The 26695-nt window shown below is 45.1% G+C and overlaps 1 protein-coding gene across 3 annotated transcripts in view; it reads right to left on the bottom strand.

Moving 5' to 3' along the window:
- Positions 1–4808: 4808 nt before the first annotated feature.
- The window catches only part of SGK1 (serum/glucocorticoid regulated kinase 1), an 81001-nt gene continuing 59114 nt past the window's right edge, over positions 4809–26695 (bottom strand). The window contains exons 1-12 of one of the 3 annotated variants that reach the window (XM_032983192.2): positions 13138–13517; positions 10265–10340; positions 9747–9822; positions 9192–9296; positions 8654–8737; positions 8419–8550; positions 8021–8133; positions 7688–7811; positions 7264–7359; positions 6990–7145; positions 6794–6883; positions 4809–6048 (exon numbers count right to left, since the gene is read on the bottom strand). In XM_032983192.2, coding sequence (XP_032839083.1) covers positions 5881–6048; positions 6794–6883; positions 6990–7145; positions 7264–7359; positions 7688–7811; positions 8021–8133; positions 8419–8550; positions 8654–8737; positions 9192–9296; positions 9747–9822; positions 10265–10340; positions 13138–13369 — 1452 coding nt within the window. In that variant the 5' untranslated portion in view covers positions 13370–13517 and the 3' untranslated portion in view covers positions 4809–5880. Of the gene's footprint in view, positions 6049–6793; positions 6884–6989; positions 7146–7263; positions 7360–7687; positions 7812–8020; positions 8134–8418; positions 8551–8653; positions 8738–9191; positions 9297–9746; positions 9823–10264; positions 10341–10446; positions 10636–13137; positions 13518–26695 lie in introns of those variants that run through there. The other 2 variants (XM_032983193.2, XM_032983194.2) reach the window with 2 other exon arrangements.

Genomic DNA, 26695 nt, shown 5'->3' with positions numbered 1-26695 from the left:
AACATCACAGTTGTCAGCAGGAGACTTCTTTGTATGGCATATACTTTGTACTTGAGGAGACTTTAGCTGCACAGCTATCTTCAGATAGTGTATGCATTTACCTGGACTAAGGAGTTGATTACCCTGGGAAGACCAAAAATGGTAACTAACTAACTGATAATATATTTTTTAAGCTATACAGGACTCTGTACTAGATCTCTACTCCACTCTCCAGTTTACTATAATGAAGACTACATCATTATAAAAGTAAAGATACATATATTTTCTATACAAGTACAGAAATTCTCAGTATCAAACCACCAGAGAACACTCTTAAGTGTAGACTTCAAGGTGCAGAAGGAAAGATGTTTATGAGTACTGACAAAGAAGGATAAAGTCTAAGAAGGCTTAGGCCTTATGCTATAAACCACTTATTTGTGTGCTTTATATGTTACAGTCAGAAGAGATGGCCTGAACTGTAGGATATCTTCTCTTCATCAACGTGTGAGAGACCATTCACAGCCTAACAAGTCCCTCACATCCTCCTGTGTGGTGGAAAGAGCTGATACAGCGAACAGACCATTATCGAATAAACAGGCCAAGGCTGTGGACCTTTCCTAAAGAGGTCAATCTCCCCAGATAAGGAACTACCGAAGGGGCCCGTGGGCACAGTGCAGTGCTCTTTGTGCCTGCTGCTGCTCAGCTGGTGCTGCTTATCCCTCCCTGATAGAGGACAGGGAGGGAGGCAGCAAGTAAACTTTGCTTTTTGTAGCAGTCAGCAATCTACGCACCAAAAAAAAATGGTGTGGAGGAAACTCTTGAGTTAGCTGGGTGCATCTGAAAGGCAGGTGGATGCAGCAAGGGGGGTTACAGAGGAGAATGAACCTGACGGAAGGAAGGCTTTGTATGGGCTGATGAAGGCCTGTACAGCTTCAGGAAAGAAAAAAACCTCTGTGGCTGGGAGGTGACGCCTGCATGGGAGAGGAACTGGAGCTGTGAGATCATTCCTGCCCCTCACTTAACAGCCACTTAAACCGGTTGCTGAGCCAGGTGTAGGAGGACAGCGTTTTCCAGGTGCACGAGCTCCCACGCCCTCCTATCTGTCAGTTTTTGGGCCTTTCCACACTCACCCACACCCCCAACCCCCCTGGGTGCCGCCTTCTCCGCGGCTGGAGGGTCTCGCCCCCCGGCCCGGGCTGGCACCCACCCCCTGGGGGTCCCCGCTGCCAAATCCAGGCGCTGCGGGTCACACAGCTCCAGGGCCCGGCAGCCTCCCCAAACCCCCCCACACCCCGCCACGCAGGGCAGTGCCTCCACCACGGCCCACGGCCCCAGAGCAGAGCCCAGCCCAGCCGTGCGGGGCCGCCCCCCCCCTCTCCGGCCCGCTGGCATTGGGGCGAGGGCCCTGCGTGGCCCTCGGGCTCCCTGTGCCTTACCCACCCCGTCCCACGCACAGAGGCCTCTGCTCTTTTTGCCCCCCCTCTTTTCTTTTATTCCAGCAGATGGAGCGGGACGAAACTCCCGAGTGAACAGCAGACCCCTGTGAACGTCCAAAGCTGGAAAACTCACTTCACACAACTGCAGGTGACCAAACAGAAACTCATGGTGATTATATACTGTTACTGTAGTGCCCGTACCTCTACAGAAAAGCCACAAACTACGGAATTTCAGTCTCTCAAAGAAGAGAACTTTCATTTAGTGCCTTACCTGACCCTAAAGTAATCCGCTAGCCAACTTGTCTCTGTTTCAAAATATAAATGCAAGATATATCTGTATTAATTTTTTAAAGTTGTTGTGGGTTTTGGGTTTTTTTTTTGTTTTGTTTTTGTTTGTTTTTTTTTTTTTTTCAAATAGCAAATTTTTTTTTTTTTTTTTTTTTTACTCCTCATTTTTTGGAAAGTAGTTTTGGAAGTATTTTTGCAGAAACTTTCCATGGACATTTCCATCCAGCATGGAAAATTTTATCCTGATCATTGTTGGTATGATAAGATCAACTATAAATGTGGGGAGTATCAGAAACCATCTTTACTATAAGCCATTTTACTAGCTCTTCTGGGGTAACTATAGCCACATGGTACCACACAAACATCTGTTGAGATAGTACTGCAGGTAAATAGGAGACTAATGTTGTAGAATGTTTCATTTCACTTCTTAGAAGAGTACAGATGGGCCAGGATTCATCTAACCAAAGTTTAAGTACCCCAGGGTAAGATGCCTACTTAGGACCACCACCCAAAGCTCTTTTCTGAGCAGTGTCCCTCAGTTTTTTCAGCTGTCTGTAGAAATGTTTCAATGGAGGTGCAAGGCTGTACAAGAGTCTTGGTTTTCTTCATACATTTCTACAGGCTTTTTATGAGATGTGTATGGAAGATGCACATAGACTACTTTTTGAAAACCTTTCAGGGGAGAAACACACTTCTGCTTAACTTGCTTAAGATGCAGGCTGCCCCCCAGAAGTAACTGCCTGTTGAGCACAGTGGGAGCACAAGAAAAATACTGTCACTAAGAAGCTTCTCTTATCTTCCTAAGGCTCATGAAACAGTACATGGCTTATGGGACACAGAGATAAGTAATACAGACTAAACCGCATGAAATACCCGAATGTATGTGTTTAAATGTTTATGTGTGTATTATCAATACATTCCATCCAAGGGGCATATGAGAGCCCAGGCATGCTCACCATACAAAATGCCACATAATGTTTGGTTTAAGCTTCATTGGGTCAACCGTTCTGATAAGTAAAACTACCCAAGATAGTGGCAGTTACAATACTGCCACCAGCAGAAGATTTGAATGCTTACTTCCATTTTACGAATGGGTGAAATTAAACCACAGATTCAGCTCTTAGTCAAAATAACCCATAATACCTATGTCAGCTGGGATTTCAGGAGTCCTAGCCCTTCGCTTCTCAGTCCAGAGACTTTTCTTTAAAGGGAATATAGACCTTAGAGGCAGGGAATTCTGTAAAACAAATACAACAACAATACTAACCTCAAAACCAGATGACTGTCATAGACTCCCTCCCTTTGGGCATGACTGTAATACATCAAATTCAGGGAGATTAAAAACATGGAGGAATTTTTCACCTTTTCTACACTAAAAAATCGAGGCAACGTTTTGAATATTCATTGCTAGCAGTCACAGGCTTTTGCACAAAGCAGCATCTGCATAATGAGCCTTAGCATGGTAAACAAGAATTTACAACAGTTAAAATTACAATCAGACATTTTTTTAAAAAGTAATACATTAAAATAATACCCTACATCTTGGCAAAGATGAAAGGCACCCAAGGTACACCTCTGAGTCACTGAAGTTCGGTATTTCTTCATTATTAATGGATCCAATGGCTTTTTCTTGAAAACTATAGTATTTAACGTTTTATTACACGACGGCTGCAGTTCTCTGCTAGCATATCTGCACGTAGCACCTTGCTAATGCCTGGGAAATGGGAGGCAAAGATAATGTGTATCAAAAAACTGTCACTTAGCAAGTGCAGTTTCATTTTCTATAGGAGCAAATTAGCACAACATATGTTAACATCTGTAGCGTACAAGTCATCAACACAAAAGATGTTTCAGGCACATTATAGCACTGGAAGACTTTGCAAGGCCTGTCAGGACACTACTCAAAGAGTTGTTGAACGCATGAATTTGGGATTGCTGGAGTTTGAGGGGGAGGTGGCTGCATCTCTTTCGTATACTAACATGATCTGAAAGGAGAAAAGTTTCTTGGCTGCTATTAGCATTTTCAGCTCTGAGTGTGGTCTCCCAGACACTTTGTAGCTCAAGCCATACAGGTTTTTTTGTTCCTATATCTGATGAATAATAAAAGATGGAAAGTTACTTCATGATCTCAGAAATACAATGAAGATAAATATCACCCCTATGAGAGCTTTGCTTATACTGCTGTTATGACAATGGCCTGATCAACAGTTGCCTCTGTCCAGGTTTTTCTCAGCAACGGCTCATTCTGATTCTCTGAATTGCTAAGACTGCCAACTGCAGTAAGCAGTGGATAATGGGAGCTGTAAATAAGGCGCAGACTCCCAGGCCCTTGTAGAAGGATGCCATCCATCACTGTGCAGAAGAAATTGAATGAGATCACCCCAGAAGTGGTTATCTTAATTCTTGCCTGCAAGGCCCTCTTGAAGGCCACCCAGCAGAACTCAGAATTAAAAGTCTGTGTTTAACAGCTCAGGTTCAGGTGAATAGCCAGTTTTACCCCATCCAGGTAAGCATACGATCACTTAGTGAAATCAATCTCCCCAATACAGATTTTGGCACACTGGTAAACTCAGGGTGCATTATGCTGCCCCAGGCCATAGCAGTGATGTCCGATGCTCCAGGACAGACTCCTGGGTAGTGAGCTTCTGTCAGTCTTACAACAACCTGGTTTTAGCATATGCCTGCAGCACAGTGCTAAAGCAGCTCAAGCCTTTGTTATACAATTGACCCAAGAATTTAATTCTTCAAGTGTAGTTATGCTTTGTCCACACCAGGGAGCAGTACCTTCACTTCATTAGAAGCAGAGAAACTCACTCGAAGGAAGTATCAACATTTGTACCAGGTAAGAACACCCTCATTCATACACACCCACTCGAACACCCACGGTTGGAAAAACCAAGTATTTTGCCAAGGTATATCCATAAGACTTGTATGAGTGCAGTTTGACAGAATAACCATCACACACCTAAGCAAAATTACACAGGTATCTTAGCTGAGTGGCAGTTCAGCTTTGTTCTTCATTTTTTCTTTATCTTAAAGCTGGCTAAAATTTTTCAGAGAGAATAACCTTTGTTTTAAAATAAAAAATGACAGAGTTTATGGAAGTATTTTTCAGGATTTTACTGCAAACCAATGGGTTTGGTCACAAAAAAATATGATACATATAACCATGTTAATTATATTACATTACAATGATGGTATACATTACAAGTAAGTCTGTAAGATTAAATATACATCTAGAGTTACAACTGAATGTACAGATCTTTTTTACAATACATACATCAGGAATGAAAAACCCCCAAACCATAAATAATGCCCATTTTACAGATGACATCTTTTAAACTAAAAAAGAAACAAAACAAAACAAAAAAAAAAAAAAAAAAAAAGAAAAACCAACAGCTTTGACCGACTGCAGCTGGGGCATTTTGGTCCATAAAAACCCTTTCTAAAAATAGAAATCTTTTTTCATAGCAGCAATGCTTTCTTCAAGCATTTGGATACAAGTAATCATGAGCCCATTTCAATAATTTTAGTTGACTGTATAGATTTACAAAAGAAATTTCAAAATTACACTTAATTTATCTTCCAAATATGGAAGAAACAAACAACGCCCCACATTGTGGTATCCTGCAAGTGTCACACTGATGCTTTAAACTAAGTCCATCTGTAGTACGCAGACCACACGCATACCATTTGTTCACATAGTAAACCCACAATAAATGAACTGAGAAACACACTCTGCAACAGGGAAAGCTTTGGAGCTCACAAGATCTCATCAGAAAAAGGCACATTTCATAAAATCCTTATCATGTTCAGATAGATCCTCAGGCAAGGCTTTTCGGATCACGATTTCAAAACAGCTTGTTCTTACTCCTACGATCTGCCATAGCAGTCTATGGCAGCAGTCACTCTTGTTTTGCTTTCCCAAGGAAACAGCACCACTTTGGGGGAAGAACAAATGGAAATGAAAAGCCTGTAAAGCTCATTTAGAGAATGATGTGCTCTTCAAAAAAGCTTCCAGCAAACAGTGTAGTTGAAATTAAGGCTGCAAAGCTGCCATGGTGGAAATGTGCAAATTCTCTTTCAAGATGACTGGTCAACTGGCAGTTCCACCAGAAGGCCAAACAAAAATAAAAATAATAGTTATTATTATTAAAAAAGAAAGAAAGAAAAACATTCACAAGAAAGAGTCCACAGGTGGGGCATATGAGAAGCCCAAAAAAGCCTCAGCGGCTTCTTTGACGCTGGCAGTGATGAGGATGCTGTCTGGGGACTGGCCGATGGAGTTGGGGACTGGCTCATCTGTGAACTCTGGGTCGAAGTGTCGCAGGTCACTGGGGCCACTCTGTGGAAGAGGCAGAAGAGGAAAGATGCAGCATTTAGACCCAAATGTTTTGCAAGTGCACAGTTCAATTCAAAACAGGGACAAGAACCCTTGTGCAGAGACTCACAGTGCTATCACCTCAGGCCCACTGTTTAACAGTCTTTGCCAGTTTTAGTCTTCCCTTTTTTGTACCCTGCTGCATATTATCTCACTACAAACAAGATGATTCAGTTTAATACACTACCCTCCAACTAAGCTCATGTAACAGAAGCCAAACGCAAGCACGCCACACTGCCATGAAGCTGCTTGCAGGGGAGGACTTTGATCTCTGTGCTAGTTATTAAATTTAGATTATAAAATGCTCAGAAAGTGAAAGAGAGAACAACCTCCACAACCAGATCCCTCTCTTCAGATGTTAGTATCTGACAAGCCAAATGTAACTCTGTCCTTGGGAAGCTACTTGCTTTCTACACCTTACCTTCTCCCCTTTGGTAAAACAGGGATGCTGGGGATTATTTTAAAATAGCCATGCAAATTAACCATGTGAGAGGCCAAAAATCCCAGCTAAATTTAGATTGTCCATCAGCAAAAAGCCAGCTACTGCTTATTTTTAACCTGGCTTGGACAGCCACGAGACAGGGGAAGGAAAAGCTGTGTTCCCCAAACACAGCCAACTGGCGAGCTCCCCCCAGCTCCTGGACACCCCACGAAGACAAGATGGGAAAAGACACTCTTCTTACATTCTGTAATTAGAAGTGATACATACCACATTTGGGTTAAAAGGGGGTGTAATCTTCTTATTAATGAGATCATCCCAGTTAATTGGGGAGAAGAAGATGTGATTCTTAATCTCCATCTGTTACGGAAAGAAAAATAGATTAATTCAGACCCAAGTTAACATAAGCAGCATGGCCTAGTCATCCCCCTGTGCTGCCTACAGGCACTGGCCAGTTTGCACTTACGAAGTCCTCCTTGGCACCCAGCCTCTTTGTCCTATCCTTCTGCAAGAGGCCTTCCAGGAGATGTCTAGCCGAGTTGGTAATATTTGGCTTTAGCTGCAAGGGTTTGTTCAAGATGTTGTCGTACATTTCTGCCGTGTTCCTGCTGTAGAAGGGCGGCTGTGGGAACAGGGAGGGAGAGGCTCGGGTTAGTGAGGCTGACAGGTGGGCATGGGGTTTCTTGTGGGGAAAGGATGAGTAAGCTGGTTTGATCTGTCACGAAGGATTTGGTGCTTACCAGGCCATAAAGCATCTCATACAGGACTGCTCCAAGGCACCACCAGTCCACAGTCCGGTCATAGGGCTGCTTATGAAGGACTTCAGGAGCAAGATACTGTGTAAGAGAAAGAAGAGAGCTGTGTTAGCCAAAGGGATCTTTACAGTTAGGAAAGCCTCACCACTCTTGAAATGAAAGCCGCTTACTGAATCCCAGCAATACCTAGGCTACCAGAAATCTACAAGCTCTTTATGAACAGGGAGACGGCTCAAGAGCTGTTCTCTCCTGCTCAACACGCTCTACATGTCCTACATGTCCTCACTGGCAGACTGATATTACAAGACCCATAATACCCGCTGCTTATCTTAACCAGCTGTAAATATACATGGGCGATGTCAGCTTTCACTGACGAGGACAGCACTTGCAGGCTAAGGGCTGGCCGTACCTCCGGTGTGCCGCAGAAGGTGGAGGTCGTGCCATTGTGCTCTATATTTTCTTTGCAGAGTCCAAAGTCAGTCAAGACAATGTGTCCCTGCGAATCGAGCAGGATATTCTCTGGCTTCAAGTCACTGTGGGAAAAGATGAAAGACAGCAAGTGTTCATTAGAGGATCTACAGCAAGAATATTTTAGGTGCAGTTGTTTACCGAACTTCACAACGTCACAAAAAAGTAAAAATATTAAAAGCAATTCTGAGATCACACTGAGGTCAAGTTTTCAATGCGTATTCAACAAAGCACGTGTTTTTTTCAGTCTGACAAACTGAAGAAGGTCGCTTACCGATAAACAATGTTCAGGGAGTGCAGGTAGCCCAGTGCACTGGCAATTTCAGCAGCGTAAAATCGGGCTCTCGGCTCCAGGAAGCAACGCTCCCTCTGGAGATGGTAGAACAACTACAGGAGATAGAGAGAACAGAGTTGTGTAAACGGCGCCAAAGCCTCTTAACAATGCCCTTAATTAGACTCAACATATATAGGGAGGGAGAACAATAGCAGGAAATGGCCTAACGATCCTTTGGTAGTTCAAAACTTGGCAGGCTGGAAACATTCAATCTAGTAACTTTTCCCCCCCTGACTTTTCCCCTTGCAACTCTTTTATATTTAAAAGGAAGGGTGAAAAAGTCTACCCTACCACCGTGCAGATGATAGGAAATACTATCTCATTTTCTTACTGCTTACCTCTCCACCATTGATGTAGTCTAGGACAAAATACAACTTGTCTGCAGTTTGGAAGGAAAAGTGAAGCCCGACCAGGAAGGGGTGTTTCACATTTTTCAGCAGGACATTGCGCTCTGACATAATGTGCTTCTCCTGAAAACATAAGAAATCATCGATGTTTAGTACACTTGCTTAGAAATAGCAGTAAAAGTATATTTGATGGACATCACAATGGCATTGTGAAGCAGCAGCTTACCTCCTTCTTCTTCAGGATTGCTTTTTTCTGCAGGACTTTAACAGCATAGAACTGCTCTTCTGCCTTATGCCGTGCAAGAAGAACCTGAAAGAGGATAAAATCCCAGAACTGAGCAACACAAATACAGAACAACATGTAAACATAACCAGTAACAAGCCTTTCTGTTAACTGCTGAGCACGGCTACATCCCTCTGGTGTGACGTGCAAGCCCTTTGCTGGAAATGCCTAACGCTATTACCACTCTGGCAGATTAATCTAGCCCCAGGTTTTTACATCTAATTTCTTCCCCTCGCAAAAGCAAAGTTTATATTCTTCCCAGCACCAGTGCACCACTCCCTGGCTCTTTTATGACTCTTTCAAACGCAGCTCCCTGTCCCCTCTCCCCACAGCTACACACGGAGCCAGGCGCTGGGCAGCAGGACATGCTCAGGTCTGGCTTAAATGACCAGCATTTACCAAAGCCAGTACAAACCCGACCCTCAGGCATTACATGTAAGAGCTGAAGAGTAAATAAATTACAACAAAAAGTTAAGTTTACCTTCCCAAAACTGCCTTTTCCAATCACTTTTAAGAAATGAAAGTCTGATGGTTTGGCATGTGGGTTGGATGATGGACCAAGATTGATCTGCTGTGAAGGACTGGGCTAGAAAAATAGAGAGAAACAACATTTATTAGAAGAGTTTGGTAGTGAGAGTCTCAGCATTGTATATTTTCTTAATATAAATAAAGTGACCCTGAAAATGAAGATTACCACTTTTCCCACCACTAAAAATTTAATACTGACTTCTACCAGATTATGTTAAACCATTAGGTGCTGCCTACGAAGAGTATAACAGCCACAGCTTACTTAAAAGTTCTTGTTGAGGTCTTAGCCACTCTCCATAATGAAGCGACAACTAAGAAAGCTTTTTAAAAATTTCTTCTCCATGTCAGGAAAGGAGAAGATTTGTCTAACTCAATTACTCTTTTTCCCAGTTACATCAGTGTGCTATGAGCTGAACTGAAGTAACACTCATGATGCTAATTTTGCCACACTTCTACTACCAGCTGATTTGATGTTCTAAAAATGCTTCACTGAGTAAAATCTACTTACCGGAGGAGAAGGATTAGCATTCATAAGTTCGGGCTCTTGAGGCTGAGAGATTTTCAAGATAGACTGAACTTCAGGGCTGCAAGGTTAAGAGCATGATGATTAGAAGAGTTACGAGAAGCATCAGCAGATCTTTCCACCAGAGGGCACACGCGTATCGCGAAAAATTAGGTTTGGGCTACTGCAGAGGGCAACTTAAATAAGCTATTAGATTTAAGGAGTAAAATTAATCCAGGGAAAGCAAGTTCCATCACACAAAGAAATGTATTTACACTGTAAATGCAGTTCGAAATAGAGACAGGTCACCAAAAATCCCATCCAACATATTTCACCCAAACCCAGCTCACGAAGATTGTTGCCAAGTGAGTAATGCCTCAAGAAGATCAATTAACTCTTCCGTAGCAGTCACGCCAGAGGCATTACAGTAAACAAAACTTTTTTTTTTTTTTCCTCTCTAACTACATCTCACACTGTGTAGTGATATTTGTTACTGAAATCCAGCTAAAATTACTGGTACTTACTGCTTGCATGCATAGGAGTTGGTGGCTATCTTCTGAATGAAGTCATTTAGTCCCATTCTTCTCTGCTTCATGAAAGCTATAAAGGACAAGGAAAGGAAAAAGAAAATCGTTAAGCTAAATCGTCCTGCTAGAAAAATCACAGCCCCCCTGAGGCATCCTCGAAGAAGCCCCCCGCTGCTCACCGATGAGGATGGCCACCATCCCCCTCATCTTCGAGTAGGTCAAGGTAGGACCAGACGCCTCGGCTGCTTTCACGGTCATTTTGGAGCGAGGCAGAGGACAAACCAACGAGCTTACGCTACCACCGGCTCCCAGCACCGCACTGCCTCGGCGCAGCACCCGCCGGCGCTTAAGTGGCGGCGGTGATGGGCGGGATCAGGGAGGGGCGGCGACGCTCCGTCCGTCCGTCCGTCCTTCCTCCCCACCCCGCCCGCCCCTCCCCCCCCACCCCCCCGACGTCCTCGGAGGCAGCCGAGGGGGTGGGGACGGACAGACGGACGGACAGCCAGCCGGGATCGCCGCCTTCGCCATCGCTCTACCTTGGGCGCAACCGCCCGGGGACGCCCCCACAGCATCCCCACCATGCAAAGCATCCATGGACAAACACATCTTTTTTTTTTTTTTTTTTTTTTTTTACATCAAACTCCCGCAGCCCCATCTCTCTCTGCCTTTTTTTTTTTTTTTTTTTTTTTGCGGTTAGATACAGTCGAAATGTTGAAATCTGGCTCTGTCCTGGACAAGCACCTCTTCCTAAAGTGTGTGTCCCGTCCCGTCCCCCCGCCGCCTCAACTCGCGTCGGCTCCCGGGCCCCGCCGCCCCGGGTGAGCGGCGATAAGGGACGCTGACGTTTCCTTGAAGGAGCCGCAGTGACTCAGGAGAACAAGATTTCCTGCCCGGTTTTCAATAAAACAAACAAATGTCCCTTTCTGTGCACTGCCCTGATCCCGGCTGGGATCTTAGTGAAAGGGAAAAGGAAAAAAAAAAAAAACACTAAAAAAGAAAAAAAACACTCACCACCAACGTCTTTTTTTAATGCCAAAAAGGGAAACAAGGGTAAGAAAAAAAAAAAAATCCCAGTGCCCTGAACTTGTAGGAGAGCGCAGAGATCTGCTTCTAGAAAAGGTGGGGAGATGACCGAGGACTAGACAAGTGCAGTAAGGGACAGAAAAAGAACAAACAACAACCACCAGCCCCGCTCCGCAGTTTTTGTTTCCCCTGTGGATGGCCATTTGGCACACGGGGTACCCGGGGCCTGACCGCTCCGCCGGTTCCGCGCGGGGGCTCCGGGGCCGCGCCAGGAGCGCTGCTGCGAGCCCCAAGCACCAGGTGAGCCGATGCTGCTGTCGGGGACCCCACCGAAAGCACCGGGCCCCCCCCCCCCCCCCGTGCCCCGGGGGCGCACCCTCGCAGTGGGCCGGCGCGGCCGTGGGGTGCGGGGCTGCTGCGCGCTACAGGCGCGTGGAACTTTCCACCCGACGGGGCGTTATTCATGCGGGTATTTCGCCTTGCTGCCTGAGCGGAGGGCGCTGGGCTGCGGCCAGCAGCTCCAGCTGCAACGTGCCCCCGTCCTCCCCCCGCCCGGAGACCTTTTTTTTTCCCCTTCGTTTTGTTCTTTTTTTTTTTTTTTTTTTTTTTTTTTTTTTCCCTGCACCAGCCGCTGCTGCCTCCCCCCGCAACCACTGCCTGCCGCTGGGCGGCATCCCTCAGCCTGTATCGTCTGCTTCGGGGGGAGGGTGGGGGGGTGATGGCAAGCACCCCATCACAGCAGCCGTCAAAGGCTGCAGCTCACCCCGAGAGGCAAGAAGGATGACCTGGAGCAGTGGGAAAACCCCCGCGAGGTGGTCACAGGTCTTAAAAAGCGCCGCAAAGGCTTTACGGCGAGAGAGCAAAGAGGGATGCTGGCCGGTCCCGCTCCTCTCTGCACCGAGCCGCCGGGGGTCCCTCCCTCCCCCCCCGGCGCGGAGCGGGGCCCGGCTCCGCCGCTGCGGTGCGGGGCAGCGCAAGGGAGCCGGTGCCGGGGAGAAGCAAGGAAAAGCTGGCGGCCGCTGGCGGGACACTTATCTTCTCCCACTTGTTGCTTCCCTCACTCTGTGGCAGAAACTGCCACTCTCATTAATGGAAGCGGAATAAAAAAAAAAAAACAAAAAAACAAACAATCAACCAACCAACCAACCAAAACAAAACAAAAAAAAAAACACCCAAACCCGTAAAAAAACTAAATAACCCCCCAAACCCGAAAACTTGATAGGTTGGAATATAAACAGCCAGTTTCCTCTGCCCGCTCCGGACTGCTTTCAGAGTGCTGCTGTTAAAAACGACTCGAGCCGCAGTTCCGAGGTTCACGGGAGCTCCCGTCCCCCGCTCGCTGCTCCCCTGGCATCTCCCCGCGGGCTCTGCGACGTGGCGCCCCGCAGCCGGGCACACCGCTTGCCGCCCTGCGCGGGGGGCAGGCGGCTCCCAGCCCCCGGCCAGGCTCCGCCACAGCCTCCCCCGCTCATTCCGCACAAGCTGCCGGGGGCTGCAACTCGCTTCCCCCCTCCCCGCTCCGCCGCGGCCCCCCCACGCTGCCCAAGTACCCACGGCGCAGCCCGAGCGCTCCCACGGCGCTGCCGCCGCTCCGGCCGGCTGCACCCCCACCCTCGCCCCCGCCTCGCATCGGTCTTTTGGCAAGGGCTCCGTCGCCCTCGCCAAGTCACCTGGCCCCTTTTTCCCTGCCAGACGCTGCCCTGGTTGTACCCCGCAGCCCCCCCCCCCCCCCACCTTCCCCGCCCCGTACCCCCGGCGCCCCGCCACGCCGCGGCCCCGCTACCGGCGGGGTTATTTCCCCCCGTGGGGAAGCGGTTTTCCTGCCGAGGGCAGAGCGGTGAACCCACCTTTCAGAGACGACTTCTCCTCCTTGCCCCTCATCTCGCTCCGGGCCGAGACCCCGGGCGCGGCGCGGCAGCGCTGGGGCTGTGTCGGGGCTCCCGGCCGCCGCCGTGATCCCAAATAATTCCCCTTCGCGGCCGGGCGGCCCGGAGGCAGGAGGGAGGCGGCGAGGGCGGCGAGGCCGGCCGTCGCTCCCGCTGACCCGTTTATGGACGCAATACCGAGGGCGGCTGACATGCAGGAGCGTTATAAAGTACACCACGGGCCGCCCCGCACACTCTGCCCCGTTGCAACATCGCCCTCAAAATTACTGTAATCAGCGCGCGCACACACACACACACACACACACACACACACTCACACACACGCACAGGCAGCGACGGGGGAGGGGAGGGGAAAAGGGGGGGGGGCCACTCCGGCCCGAACTGAACTGCCGGCAGCGGCTAACCCTGCCCCACGGAAGGAGGCGCTGCCCACGCTTCCCCACGCTCCCCCTCCCCCCCTCCGCCGCGGTGCGAGGGGCCGCACACCTACGGCGCGGGTCCTGCGTGTGTCGTGTGTGTGTGTGTGTGTGTGTGTGTGAGTGTCCCCCCCCCGCCAGTCACCGCGCCGGCGGGGCGGGGGGTGCCGCTGCCCGCGGGGGGCGGAGGGGCTGCGGCTGCCGGCCGGGCTTCCCCGCCGGCCGGATAGCGCCGGGGCGGGACCGGCGCCCCGCTCCGACCTGGCACCCAGCGCCTTCCGCCGGCAGCGCCCCGGCGGCGCCCCCCCCCGCCACCCCCCCACCCCGCTCCCCGCCGCTCCCCGCCGCCCGGCCCGGCGCCGCGCACCCCCGGCCGCGCCCCGCCGCGGGAAACCGGCGTCCGTCTGTCCGTCCGTCCCTCCGGCACCCACCTGCCGGCTCCCCGCGCCGACAGAGCCCTCGCCCCCTCCCCGCGCTTGGGGTGCCGCTCGACCCCCGGCCCGCACGTTTGTAATGTGAAAGGGAGGAATAATAATGATCATTCCTCCCAAGGGACGAATTATTATTATTTGCAATTCACGCCGCACTTTAAAGTAATGAACCGGGTTGTCAGAAGCCCGGGGTTTGGCTTAAAAGCCTGAGTGTCCTCAGGTTGCGTTTTGAAACTCTGCTCTAAAACGATAGCAGCAAACCTCTTCATGGTGGAAACGGGTGAGAGAACACAAGCAAGGACAAAATATCCAAAGATACCCTTATTCGAAAGCCAAGACTCAGAGAAAAGCATCAGGCACTATGAAAATCTCAATAAATTCCAACAGTTTGCATCAAAAATTTGTATAGTCAATGGGTTAGAAGTGTACAGCTAAAATGTAAGTACAAGAGAAGAATCAAAAAACTACAGTGATGTTTCACACTCATGTTACTTCTCTCCCTCAGGCTAAAATTTTGACAAATTGTCCTGAGCTTCTAAATAATTTTTCAAAGCAAAATGAATAAAAGTAAAGTACAGGGTGGACATTGGAAAGGAAAACTCCACACAGGGAATCTTAATAGAACTCCTTGCCCCAGGGTGTGTGCACACCAAAAGTCTGGATGGGTTCAAGAATGTCTGTACAAATCAATAGGAAACGAAAAAAAAAAAAAAATTGATTACAAAGGTGGTGTGTCTGACCTGGAATATTCCTGGACCACAAATTCCTGGGCCAGGGATGTTTGGGGGGCAAATCACTGAATAGTTTCCTGTTCCTGCCCTCTCCTTTAGCAGTGCACTGTTAGCTGGTGCTGGTAACCCTGACTGACCTACATGGACCTTGGGCTCATGCCTTCATTCTGATAGTCTTATGTTGCACTTCTGAGTGGCATGATACTGGCTTTTTAGTCACAGAGCTCACAAAACCCCAGGAACTGCTGCGTACTGGCAAGAAGAACTGATTTGGTTTGTAACCGAATGTAAAGCATTTGACTGACAAATAACTGTGTTCCATGTAAAAGCAGCACCAGGTAAACAGATGCTCATCAAGCTCTTCACCATGCTAGCACCCAAACCAGGGCCCCGCTGCCGGGCTGTGAGAGATGCAGAAAGACACAGACTCTGCAGGAACCGTGGGCGACCTAGGCATAATGGCAGAGCAGGCACAACGTGCTGCCTTACCGGTATGGGTAACCCCAGGGTGCTGCTGACACAGCGATTGGGACATGCCCAGTGTGAAGCCAGGAGGGATGTGATTCAATTTGGCTTAAAGAATGAGCACGCGCAGATCGCTAGCGTGGGCCTGTGTTGGCCAGTGCACTTCAAAGCACCTTCAGCAGTAGCTGGACTCCGGAAATTTGTCTCCCTAGAGAAGTCTCGCTGTTTGGAGGGTTTCTTCATCTGCAGTGGACAGACAGATGTTAGTCCTGTCTGACAGTGTTTACGAGGCACACAGAAACTTTTCCCTCTTGCCCTTCGAGAAGGTCAGAGGCTTCAGCAGCCCACGTGGTAACTGGAATTTGTGAGCTCTCTTCCTCTGATTCTGTCCTGGTCCTCATTGTCCGCTGCAGAGGAAGATTTATGAATGTAATTCAGTGCTTCCATCCTTCAGGAATTAGAATCTCTGATAGCTTCTGAACTTCAGTTTGGCAATGAATTCAATGCTGAATGAATTAATTCCTGCTTACTTATCTTGCTGAATCAAGACCTTAGGATGCAGCAGGTTGAACTGTTCCTACAATTACTTGGCTGACTCTGGAAGGAAGCCTCCCCAAATTCTGCAAATATTTTCAGCAGTATTTGGTTTTAGATGAATTAAACAGGATGGAATTCAAGCCTTGGACTGCAGGAGTGACATAGCCCCCAAATGCAAAGGGTGATGGCACTCCCTAACAGCATCTGTCTTCTGAAGCAAAATATCAAAAGCTTTTCTTTTCATCCTGTAAGTCCCCAACAAACAAATCCTTGTCTTTGACCTTGTAGTAAAGTTTCATGTGCAACAGACAAAACTTTTAGTCAAGACTTTCAAACTGCCCCCACAAATGATGTCTACAAGTAGCAGCAAGTAGATAAGGAACTGAGTAACAGCTTTAATAACAACCCCAACCGAGATTTTAAATCAGGAGCTTTTGAACGCTGTCAACAGGTCTGCTAGACATTGTTCTGACAGGAGGTTTATTGACTGAAGCCCCTATTGATCTGGAAACGTCTAATTGATTTCAGTGTCATATTTTGCCAAACACAAATTTGGAACATCTTTTATTTCCCTTTTCTGATGCTTATGGAGCAGGTTTACTGCATTGTCAATAAGAGGCTTTAATGCCAAGGGATTACGCTCACAGGATCAGAGTGTTGCAGGGCTGGACTGAGAAAAAAGTAATTCCCGTCCTTGTAGAAAGCAGTGGAAAATTACAGCATCCTTTAGATTCACTGACCTCTAGTTAAAATAGCTGATGAACAATGTCCTAACTTCCATTTTAATTCTAGCACACTGATTTGAGTCTAACGATTGGAATTGTCACCGTGACTTTATGAGGAAATGTTGCAGGTATTTCAGCCCATAGCGCTCAGGGAGGGGTGACTACGGGAGAAGCACATTTGTATGCCTTCCTCTGAGTGTGCCCCTCGCCCCAGATCCTTGCAATACTGTGTAGCGTCTCTATCTTAGAGACCCCATAAAACCAGGTTGAATGACTGATACCAGAATTTGTTATTCTTGTTATGAACTTAAAATAATGTGCTGTGACCGCACAGAGTGTGGTCTTGCCAGAACTGAATAATGCTAGTATGGTAAAGGGGGTGAAAACATAAGAGGGAAAAGTGTTTAAAAAAGGCTCGTGAGAAAAATGGAGATTCTTAGTGATGCTATGAATTCGGTCTGCTGGTCTAATTTGGTCACAAGGCAGCCTAATGTGAGGAGCTGGTACATGCTGCAGAATGAATAGTTAAAGCTTGCACGGTCTGCTGACTCTGGCACTCAGGTTTTCCTTGCAAAACCTTAGCTTTTGAAGGATAGTAGCAGAGATGGACTTAGGCATCTTCTATCAAGGACACAATCTGAACAAGTTTCCCTGTACCTCTCGATTGAACATATGTGCTAAAATACAAAGGACAGCTGATCTAACCTATCAGGGCATATCTCTTTCCCTTATCTCTTCATCTAGTGTTCCACGAGGTGTTTGCTACCATGATATCTCCATGCCTTTTATGTGTATACAACGCCCCTATCATCACTATTCTAGTTCATTATCTTAAAAGAAAGATCTCTTTAAGCCTGTAAGCCCTCCAGCAACCTTGGAGTTAAGGCACCAAATGCTGTAAATAGTGAGCAAATTAGTCAAAGAGAGGAATTTCTGCTAGAGAGAGGTTCAGCTGGCTGCTAACTCAAAACAGCAACTTGGATTCTCAGAGATGAATTGGATATGAAAACAGAGGCCAGCTAAAGGGAAGCTCACACTGTCCGGTCTTAATGCTTTTCCTCTTGGTGATACCACCATGTCTCTTGCCATTATGCTAACTGCTTTAATATTCCTTATTAGTTCTAGGAGGTTTTCTTTCAGGAAGTGTAAGAGGCTTCCTGGGCAGAAGGATGCAAAACATGCATGCTAAACAGGGTTTTATGCATAGGGATTTCTCTCTTGTGATCTACAATTTTAGGGCATATTTGCCACAGTTATCTGGGTCCATTGCTTTCAGTGGGGTTATTACAGTATTTCTGAGCATAGACTAATTAATCTAAGCTAGAGGGTGAGAGAAGAAGTAATAATGTTGCCCTAGGTAAATGGTCTAAAATTGAGCAAAAATATTTATACATTCATAATATATTTACCCTTCTGAAGTTTTGGCATTTGAGTTAGGCATACAGTCACCAAAGGTACCCTCCTTGGTCAGAAGAGACAAATAAGCAACCTGGAGGCAAGTCAGTGCATCTGTGGCCTGAATCAGGCAGTGTCTAATGTTTAGTTAAAGGAATTTGGGCCTGAAACCCACAGATAGGTAGAGGCTTTTTTGAATTATGGGTGATTTTTTTTTTTTCTTACTTCTTAAGGTTCACATGTAAAAGATGTGGAATGACTTTAGAGGATCATATTGTCAACACACCCTGAGAGAGATGGTAATTTTTTTCCTGGTTTATATATATTTAGATGAAAAGATAAAATCTTGGCAAGTTTAAATAGCATACATGATAGGCAGAGATTCCTGACCTGGCTCAGACCAGTCTAGCTATGGACAAGGAAGAAGACTTGTAACATTGGTGTAATGCTCCGTAGTGCTCGTCATGGGTGAATTATACATCTTGGCTTCCAGCTAGTATCCCTTCGTGGTTCTGTATTGTACTGGATAGACAAGACATACCAGCTTTCCTGAAATTAGTTGATGTTATCTTGCCTTGCACTGTGCCTGATATAATCTCAGAGAGATGTGAAAGTATTGGTTCTATTTTATAGAAGTGGGAGTTAAGCCACAGGGTAGACAATGTGTCTCATCTGAGAGAAGTCTGTGACAGAACCAAAAATTAAATGCAAAGTTAACTTTCTCCTATTCTAATAACTGGATTGAGATTACTGTACAGCAGTATTTATTCTGTATCTGCCAACCTCATTCACATAATTACATGAGTTGTAAACGGACAATTTAGAATGGCAAAAGCCAGAGCAGGTGCTGGAGGCATCTGCTGTACCTTGGTGGAATCCTACATAGATACCTGATATTACTATAGCCCTGGTTCCCTTCCCAGGAGGAGATAACAATCACAGTGAAAAACGTGGAACTTGGAAACACTGACCCCTAAAAGTTTGTGATTCAAGAAAGGACCTGAATCCGGATTTGTGGAGAAGGGAAGGAAGCATAACGGTATCCAGACTGTACTGGCAACTGGCAGTGTCACCTGCCACCATCCAACATGTTGGAAATGCCAGGAAAGTGCTTTTCCCGCAGCGCACAATCACCACAAAGAATATTACTGTGAGACAAAAAAGTCCCACAGCTGTTTCACAGGCAGACACAGAAAGAAAAAGCCACAAACATCTGCAGCATTAATTCATTTTTTTCACTTCCAGATGCTATTTTCAAACCTGTTCAGTCATTCACTGCACTGTGAATCTCTTTGTAGTATTCCAATTAGTCCAAATTTTTTTAACACCTTAAGCCCTAAAGTGAATTGGCAACCTTTGATATGGGGTTCACTTACTTTGATAGAAACTGCCTTTACTTTTTTGTAAATGTTCTGCATGATTCCACAGAGAACAGCTTAACTTCAGGCAGCCAAGCTCAAATGTTTTGGCCTTAGGTTTACTAGATCTCAGGACCAAAAGGAGCTGCTAGAACACCTAGCCTGGCTGGCTGTGTTACACAGACTTGCATTTGCTGCTATGTGTATCAGGTCCAACAGCTTTACCTCTGAGATTTCTTGTCTGTTAACTCAAGCTTGACTATTTCAAAGTTTTCATCCAACTCAAGGATAAGAATCATGAGGCTTTGACAAGCACAGACACCCGCCTATGCATAACCATGCAATAGACTACAGGTTGTGAATATATGACCTTTCCAACCTTCAGCAAGTGTCTGCAGCTGCTCACCAGCACCCATATGGTGGGTGCTACCCACCCGTGGATCAGCTGGCAGATCTCCCCGCGGGAGCTCCCACCAGCTCGCATTCATCAACCAAGTGATGAGCGCCTGGGCACAGCCTCTGCAGCTGGCACAGCTGAAGCTGGAGGCAGATGTCTGTCCCAGCCCACTTCGTCAGCATGCGGAGCAAACAGTAAGTGTGGTACCACCGATCCTACACGTTGGCCGCGCTGTCATCTTAACCTTGTAAAAAAAAGGGTACAGGTTCGGAAGTGTGCCACGCTCCAAGTAGCTGCCGATTCCTCTGTAAGGCTTCCCATCAGAACCTTGTAATGCTGTGCTTTCTTCCAGAAGATGTTTGCATACAGGAATGGGGAAGAGCAGGTCTAGCATATTGGATTTCTGGCGAATGCTGTGTGACTGGTGTGTAGTTCTCAGCGAGACACTAATCTTGCAGTGAGATGAACGTAACATCTCTGTTTAGCTGAATATCGTGCACTGATCTTTCATACCAGATGGGCTTAATAATGCTGTAGAATATTTTTTTTCAGGGGGAAAATAAAATAAAAAAATAATAATAAAAAAAAAAAAAGAATCAACTATCTCCATATACTTAAGGCATCAGAAAAATTAATTCCTGGAACTATGGCATGTTGTGAACACATCACAGCCTGATGCAATATAGGAAACATTACTAAGCAGTTCATATTTTGTTGACAGTGGAGTTCTTTAGACGTACAGATAAAGTTCCAGGTGAAGAAACTGAAGCATAAAGTGTTTAGGCAAAGTACTGTCCGGTGAGATAAAGGATTGGAAATGTCTTTTGGCCTTTGGTGTAGTATCACTTGTGTAGACAGACGAACTGCCGAGGGCAAATACACAGTTTAAATACAGAAAGGCTATTCACAATGTAGCTCCATTGGCAACTTTAGTCACTTGCAAAGCATAGCACTGAGGAATTCTCTACAGTTATAGGGAATTGTGTTACTAGTGCTATTAGTCATGATTTTCACTTAGCAATGATTCTCACTTATGCATGTTTTTATCCAGAGCTCTCTAAATCCTCACACAGGCAAATATTAAGTGACATTTTAAAGAATGAAGAGATGGGGAAGTTGGATGACTTGGGTCATTGTCATATGATGAGCCTGAAATAGAATAAATATTTTGTAGGGCTTGTGACTTTCAATCCCATGCTCAACTCATTGGACGTATAGCCCACCTCCTACAAGGCAAAACCTGACAACAGTTTTGTTCATTTAGTGATTGAGCCACACTGACTGAGACAAAACAGTGATTTAAATCACAGCTATTGGACTCTGAGTCAAAGTCAAATGCTGTCGTCTCCCAAGTTCCATGAGGCTTGCAAATAACACTCTGGTTTTGACCTGTTCCGCAATTGTGAGATTCTTAGCTCTTATTACAGGAATGACATATAGGCAGACAAGGAACAGAGAAAGGAAGGGAATTTCTCAGAAAAGAGGAAAGTCTGTTTTTGCCATTGTTTGAGATATGAAAGTATAAAGTACACAATGAGCTGCATATGCCAGATTCAGCTGAGTAACTCTGTATCTATGTAATCCTTTTTTGATTTCTCTATACCTGCTTCAAAATGGATAGTACCTGGTAGTAAAGTGTGCTCAGCTTTGTCTGGAGGTAGCACTCTGAAATATTTTTTACAGACCATGTTTTTCTCATATTTAGTATTATGTCTACATATATCTCTATCGTTGTGATTGTGTTTCTCATTTAATATATATTTATTCTATCTTGTTTAACTTTTCTAATTTGAACAGCATACACAGAATATACAACTCTTTCATCTAGTCTCAGGTCACACTGATGAAAGATCTGTGATCACTCAAGCCCCAGAGCATTCACCCTGGTTATTTTAAGTATATTTATCTTTAGGTGCTGCAACTGCAACTAGTAAACTTCCAAGTCACTTTGGCTGTGTGAGCTGAGTCATAGGATAATATAAAAGGACTTCTATTCATGCATTTGTGCTCACTGGAACATACTTATATGTACAGTAATGACTAATGAACTAGTGAACACATTTGTTAAAGACAGCTTAATAGGAAAAAGTGATTTGTTCCTGGGGGGAGAGGCTGTTATGACGTTAGAAACTGTGAGAACCAACATTAATTCATTAATATTTTTTCTTTATACACATTTTTATTCTCAGATGTGGTGTTTTTAAATATTCAACAATATTATAAGTGAGAGATCAGGTCCCACTGTTGTATAAACCTATCTGTGGCTGCAGGGATAGGAAATCTACTTCTAAGTATCTTGTGCCTTCCCCTTTAACAGTGTCTCTCAAATCCTGTTAATTCAGGTGTTGCTTAGGTTTCTGGAAAACTGTCCATGCACCACCTTGTACAACACAGCTAAAAGGTTTAAATTCACAGACAATTATAATGAAGCTAAGCTTTGAATGTTCACTCACTTGCGTTTTTCAATAATGTTTTGAGAATATTATTACTTTATTTCTGTGTTTCTTTTGCTCGACTAATTACTAAAAAAAAAAATTGTGACTTTCGGGTCACCACCTGATGTTTAATGGACTACCAGTACTGCCACAGGTTCAGAAACACCCCTGTGTAGTATCTATCTAATACTGACCATTACTGGAGATGATATCCTGGGCCACGTGGAAATTTGGTTGGACCAAAGTGGCAATTCAAATGCTCTTAAAGCAATTTAAGAATGCTAAACTGATTAAAAACTATTTTATCAATATATTACAGCTATTGACTTGTAAAAGGTCCTCTTTTATCACTCACTATAATTTTCCCAGAAGATCTTTAAATAGATTTTAAAATCATATTTTACTTAGAATTGGCTCCACAGGAAGAAAACCAGGCTTCCAGGCTGTACACCATCATTCAGGAGCATGGCTCAGCATCCTGACACTTCTGCAGGGCCAGTTTACAAGAAATGTGGAACCGCTGAGGTGCTGAATTATTTTCACAACACGAAATGTTTAGACTGTTAGGAAAGAAAAAAAAAAAAAGGGAACTGGTGTGGGAGTGTGTGGGGAACTCCTTATAGAAAGAGGAAGTATCATGTGACTGATCAGGAAATTGGTACAAAGCATCTGTTTTGGTAGTATTTTCACTTGTTTTGGGGGCATTTCCATAGCGAACTGGAATCTGGCCCTGTGTGTAGGTATTACTTCACTCCGGAGCCAAAGGCAGGCACTAATTTGGAGCGAAACACACCAGCTGTCAGCATGAGCACATAGCAACACGGCACAACAGCGGAAGGCAGGTTGCACACAACGCAACATCCCCCTGAAACTGCAGAGAGTTGTAGAGCCATTCTGGGCTGCAAGAGTCACAAACAATGCTCTGACTTCTATAAAAAGAGAGCTATTTTCCAGGCTGTCTTTTCTGACAGGAATTGGTTCTCTTTTGCTTCCAAAACCTCTGGGATACAGTCCCATCTGCACTACAAAAACTCCAGGGAAGTATTCAGGGCAGCAAGGTGTGAGCACGATGAAAGCCCCGCTCTGATCTGGCAAGGCACTTCTTTACCATGCACAGATTTCTCAGGAGAGAAGTTTACCCCTCATCTTTCCATAAACATAGGCTGGCCTGGAGTACACTGCCAACCCTCATGATGCCAGCGCTGTTTGCTCCTTTGGTTTTGTCATGTGATTAAAAATATTTCGTTGCCATAAGCCGAGTCCAAAAATGTGATAGTTTTTCTCGTGTAAAACAAAGTTCTGCTTATGCATGAGCTCTTGAGCAAGTTATTAGTCAGTTCTCTGAAGTTGTGGGGAGGGTAGTGTACTGCCCTCAATGCAATGAAGTCATTTTTAGAGGAAATCCTTGTATGGACAATGTTTTGTAAGACTTCAAATAGCATTTCCAGAAGGACCAATTAAAATTCCAGATTTTGTTCTCTTTATTCAATCATTCCTCAGTCATCTGGGAGGCAGAGGCAAGCCTGGGTGCTGTGAGTGGGCAGCATGGAAAGCTGAGACAAAATCCCTGTCAGAGGGTATTTTGGACCTTCCCTTCCAACAAAGAAATGTAAAGCTCCTACATATTTATAAGTGGAGTGAAATAAAAGAAAGATATATTTCAAGGACTGTCATGGTAAAGCTCCTGAGCAACATACTCAGTGAGATGTAGAGGAAGGCAATTACTTAGAGGACTCTTTTTGCCATTGACTTTCCCCTCTCCAGAGAATGAAACTTGTTAACTTAAATGATTTCAAACACGACCCATCCCCCTTTGCTAAGTAGTTCATATTAGTCTACATTTGTCCTGGATCACAGTGTAACAAAAGTGACAGGGCAGAATTTTCTGCACTGCTTCCTTGTTCTTTTTCAGCCTTGTTTCCTCTGTCTTCTTTCCATCCTTTCCACTGCTCCTTGGAGTGACCTTTTTTCCTTAGTCTGCTCCTGCATTTTTTCACTTTCTTTTCTCTCTCAGGCCTTTCTTCCTTCCTGGATGCTTCCAGTTGAAGCCAGCACTCTTGAAGCAACACCATCAGCTACAGTCACCTTCAGAGGAACATCAGGAGTTCAAAGTAATCTTCAAAATTATTTCAAGTGAAAGAGATCACTTTCCCCCATTTTTATTTCATAGGGTGGAGTCAAATGGAATATGGAAAACTGCACAGTTTTGGCCACCTGCTTCAAGAAGGATGTGAAGAAACTGGAGAGAGCCAGAGTGAAGAGCTACCAGGATGGTCAGGGATCTAGTGCACAGAACCACTGAGGAGAGGCTCAAGATCTGGTCTTGTATAATCTGATGAAAAGGAGCCCAAAGGCTGTTGAACAGCCACCTGATGAGGAGCTACGATGACTCAGTGGTAGCAGAAGGTGCAAGAGGGAGCAATGGCAGCAAGATGAGTGTTCAGCTTGGGCATTAGGAAACAAAATGCCAAGCAGAATGGCAGTGCAGCCTGGGAACAGGCTTCCTGGAGAGCTGGAGGAAGTCCCATCACTGGAGTTTTCCAAGCCTCAACCAGACAAAACCACACTGACCTCCTCTGGTGCCGGCCATAGCCTGACCTTGAGGTAGGAAGGGCTGAGCGACCCACAGGGCCCCTCTAAGCAGCACTATATCACTGAAAAATCATGTACTTGTCCTCTCAAAACACTTAGTGTAGAGTTCACCATGCTGACCCACAGTTAGCCAGTCCCTCCTGAACTGGAAGAGGGTGAATTTTTAATTTTTTTTTTTTTTTAAGGTAAGGATAATATAAATCAACCTGAACAGTTACGATAATTCTGGATAATTCATAAGTGAAATACTTGTGAGCACCTCTAACTCTTGCTTTAAACTGGAAGCATTTCATGTAGACAGCGTCCCTTCAGTTTTCACTGCCTTTCAAAACTCAACATTCTGGCGGGTGCTGAAGATATGCAGGCAGAGCACAATGCTGAGAGCCTAGCAAATGTGTGCCCAGCAGAGCAGAACCTGCTGTTTCTGTGGTTCAAACTGTGTTGTAATTCTGATACATCTGTCCTGTGACAACAGATGTAAGAGAGAAAAGTTTGTGTGGATGGCAAAGTATCTCAATCCCTCAGTGAGGCTGCTCCTGAGCTATATTCCAATTCTAAAGTAGTCCTGCAGACTATGTTATGTTTCATCTTAAAGGGTAAGTATAGACCTTAGAGCATGGCAGGTCACCCTGTATTAGATCATATACTCTCAGTTCTACAAACCAGTGTATTTATTTTTAGGTAGGCAAGAAGTCTTCTTAGTTTTAGTGTGATGATTCACATCCATGTGATGATGCATACGTGCGTTTATAGAATAAAAGTTATTTATTTGTTGTTTTAATATTTATGACTTTTTTCTGTGTTACTCTAATGAAATATTTGTTCAATGTTATTTTTTTTTTTCCCTGGGGCTGTACACGGACATCCAATGCTTTTGTGGGCAAGTGTTTCTTTTACATTTTCCAATTCCTTCTTATGAATAAATTCACTTATTTTTACTGTAATGCTTGAAATACTTCATAGGTTGTAAGTCAAAGTCTTGCATTTTCTACAATTACTTTTAACATATTTGAAAACTTTTTTTTTTTTTTTGTGTGCAGCTATATTAAAAGCAACAGCAATTTTCCATCTGTTTTAATTTGCAGTAAATGAGTTTATGCTGCTGTGTTTTAGGCAGACAAGAGCTTGTCTTCTTCAGTAATTATCTCCAGACAATGCTGTTTGAATGGTGTGATAGGCTAAATGAAAATGATAGCGTATCTCAGGTAAACTAAGTAATTTCATTCCAACATACTAAAGTCTGATTATAATAAAAGGTTTTGAACTAATTACCCTAACCACTGAACTGATATTCACAGATTGCCTTCTGAGATGTACAGTGACAAAGCAGATATAAGTCTGTCCTTGAAACTACAGAGGGTATCAAGGAATGGTATGATGGTTGACAACATTTAAAATTAATCCTTTTTCATACCAGTGGCTGGGATCACACCCCTTAATCCTCTGGTTCCTGAGAAGTGGGAAGGTTTTTGAGGTTTTAATACAGTCATACACATCAGTCATTGTTATATTTTACAAGAAAAAGTTTAAAACATAGTTTCCTCTCCACATGAACAGAAGCCTTCCATCTCCTGTGTAGGAGCTTGAAGAGCAGTAGGTTTCTTTGAGGAAGCTTTTCTGTCTTTACTAAGGCAGGCAGTCTGGGGACAGCCACCTCTCTGCCTAGGGCTGTGAAAGGTAATTAGGGAATAATGCACAGCAATCCTTAGTTAGCCCTTCTCTCTTCTAAAACACATTTACCTCAGAGTATTTACATTGGTGTGAAAAGAATAAAATGTCTCCTTGCTCAGGCTGTTCTGTTATGGGATCCATTTCTGCTGTGTGATGGTAAGGGCTGGTGAATCCCAATGTGCCGCTACGTGGTAGCCTACCTTGGTTAGGGTTCCCCCTTCCTAGACAAAGCTCGCCCTTTGAGAAGTGTGGTCACACAGATTTCTCATGCAAAATATATTAGAGAAAATATAATACAGAGAGACCTTGCACTACCTTTACAAAAGAAAAAAGATTGTCTTTTTTGTCTTTTTTTCTTGTAAGGAA

This window comes from Tyto alba, unplaced genomic scaffold, assembly GCF_018691265.1.
Source record: "Tyto alba isolate M040663 unplaced genomic scaffold, T.alba_DEE_v4.0 Super-Scaffold_22, whole genome shotgun sequence".
Taxonomy (NCBI): domain Eukaryota; kingdom Metazoa; phylum Chordata; class Aves; order Strigiformes; family Tytonidae; genus Tyto; species Tyto alba.
The sequence above is the reverse complement of the archived record's forward strand: the minus strand, read 5'-3'. Positions and strand labels throughout refer to the sequence as shown.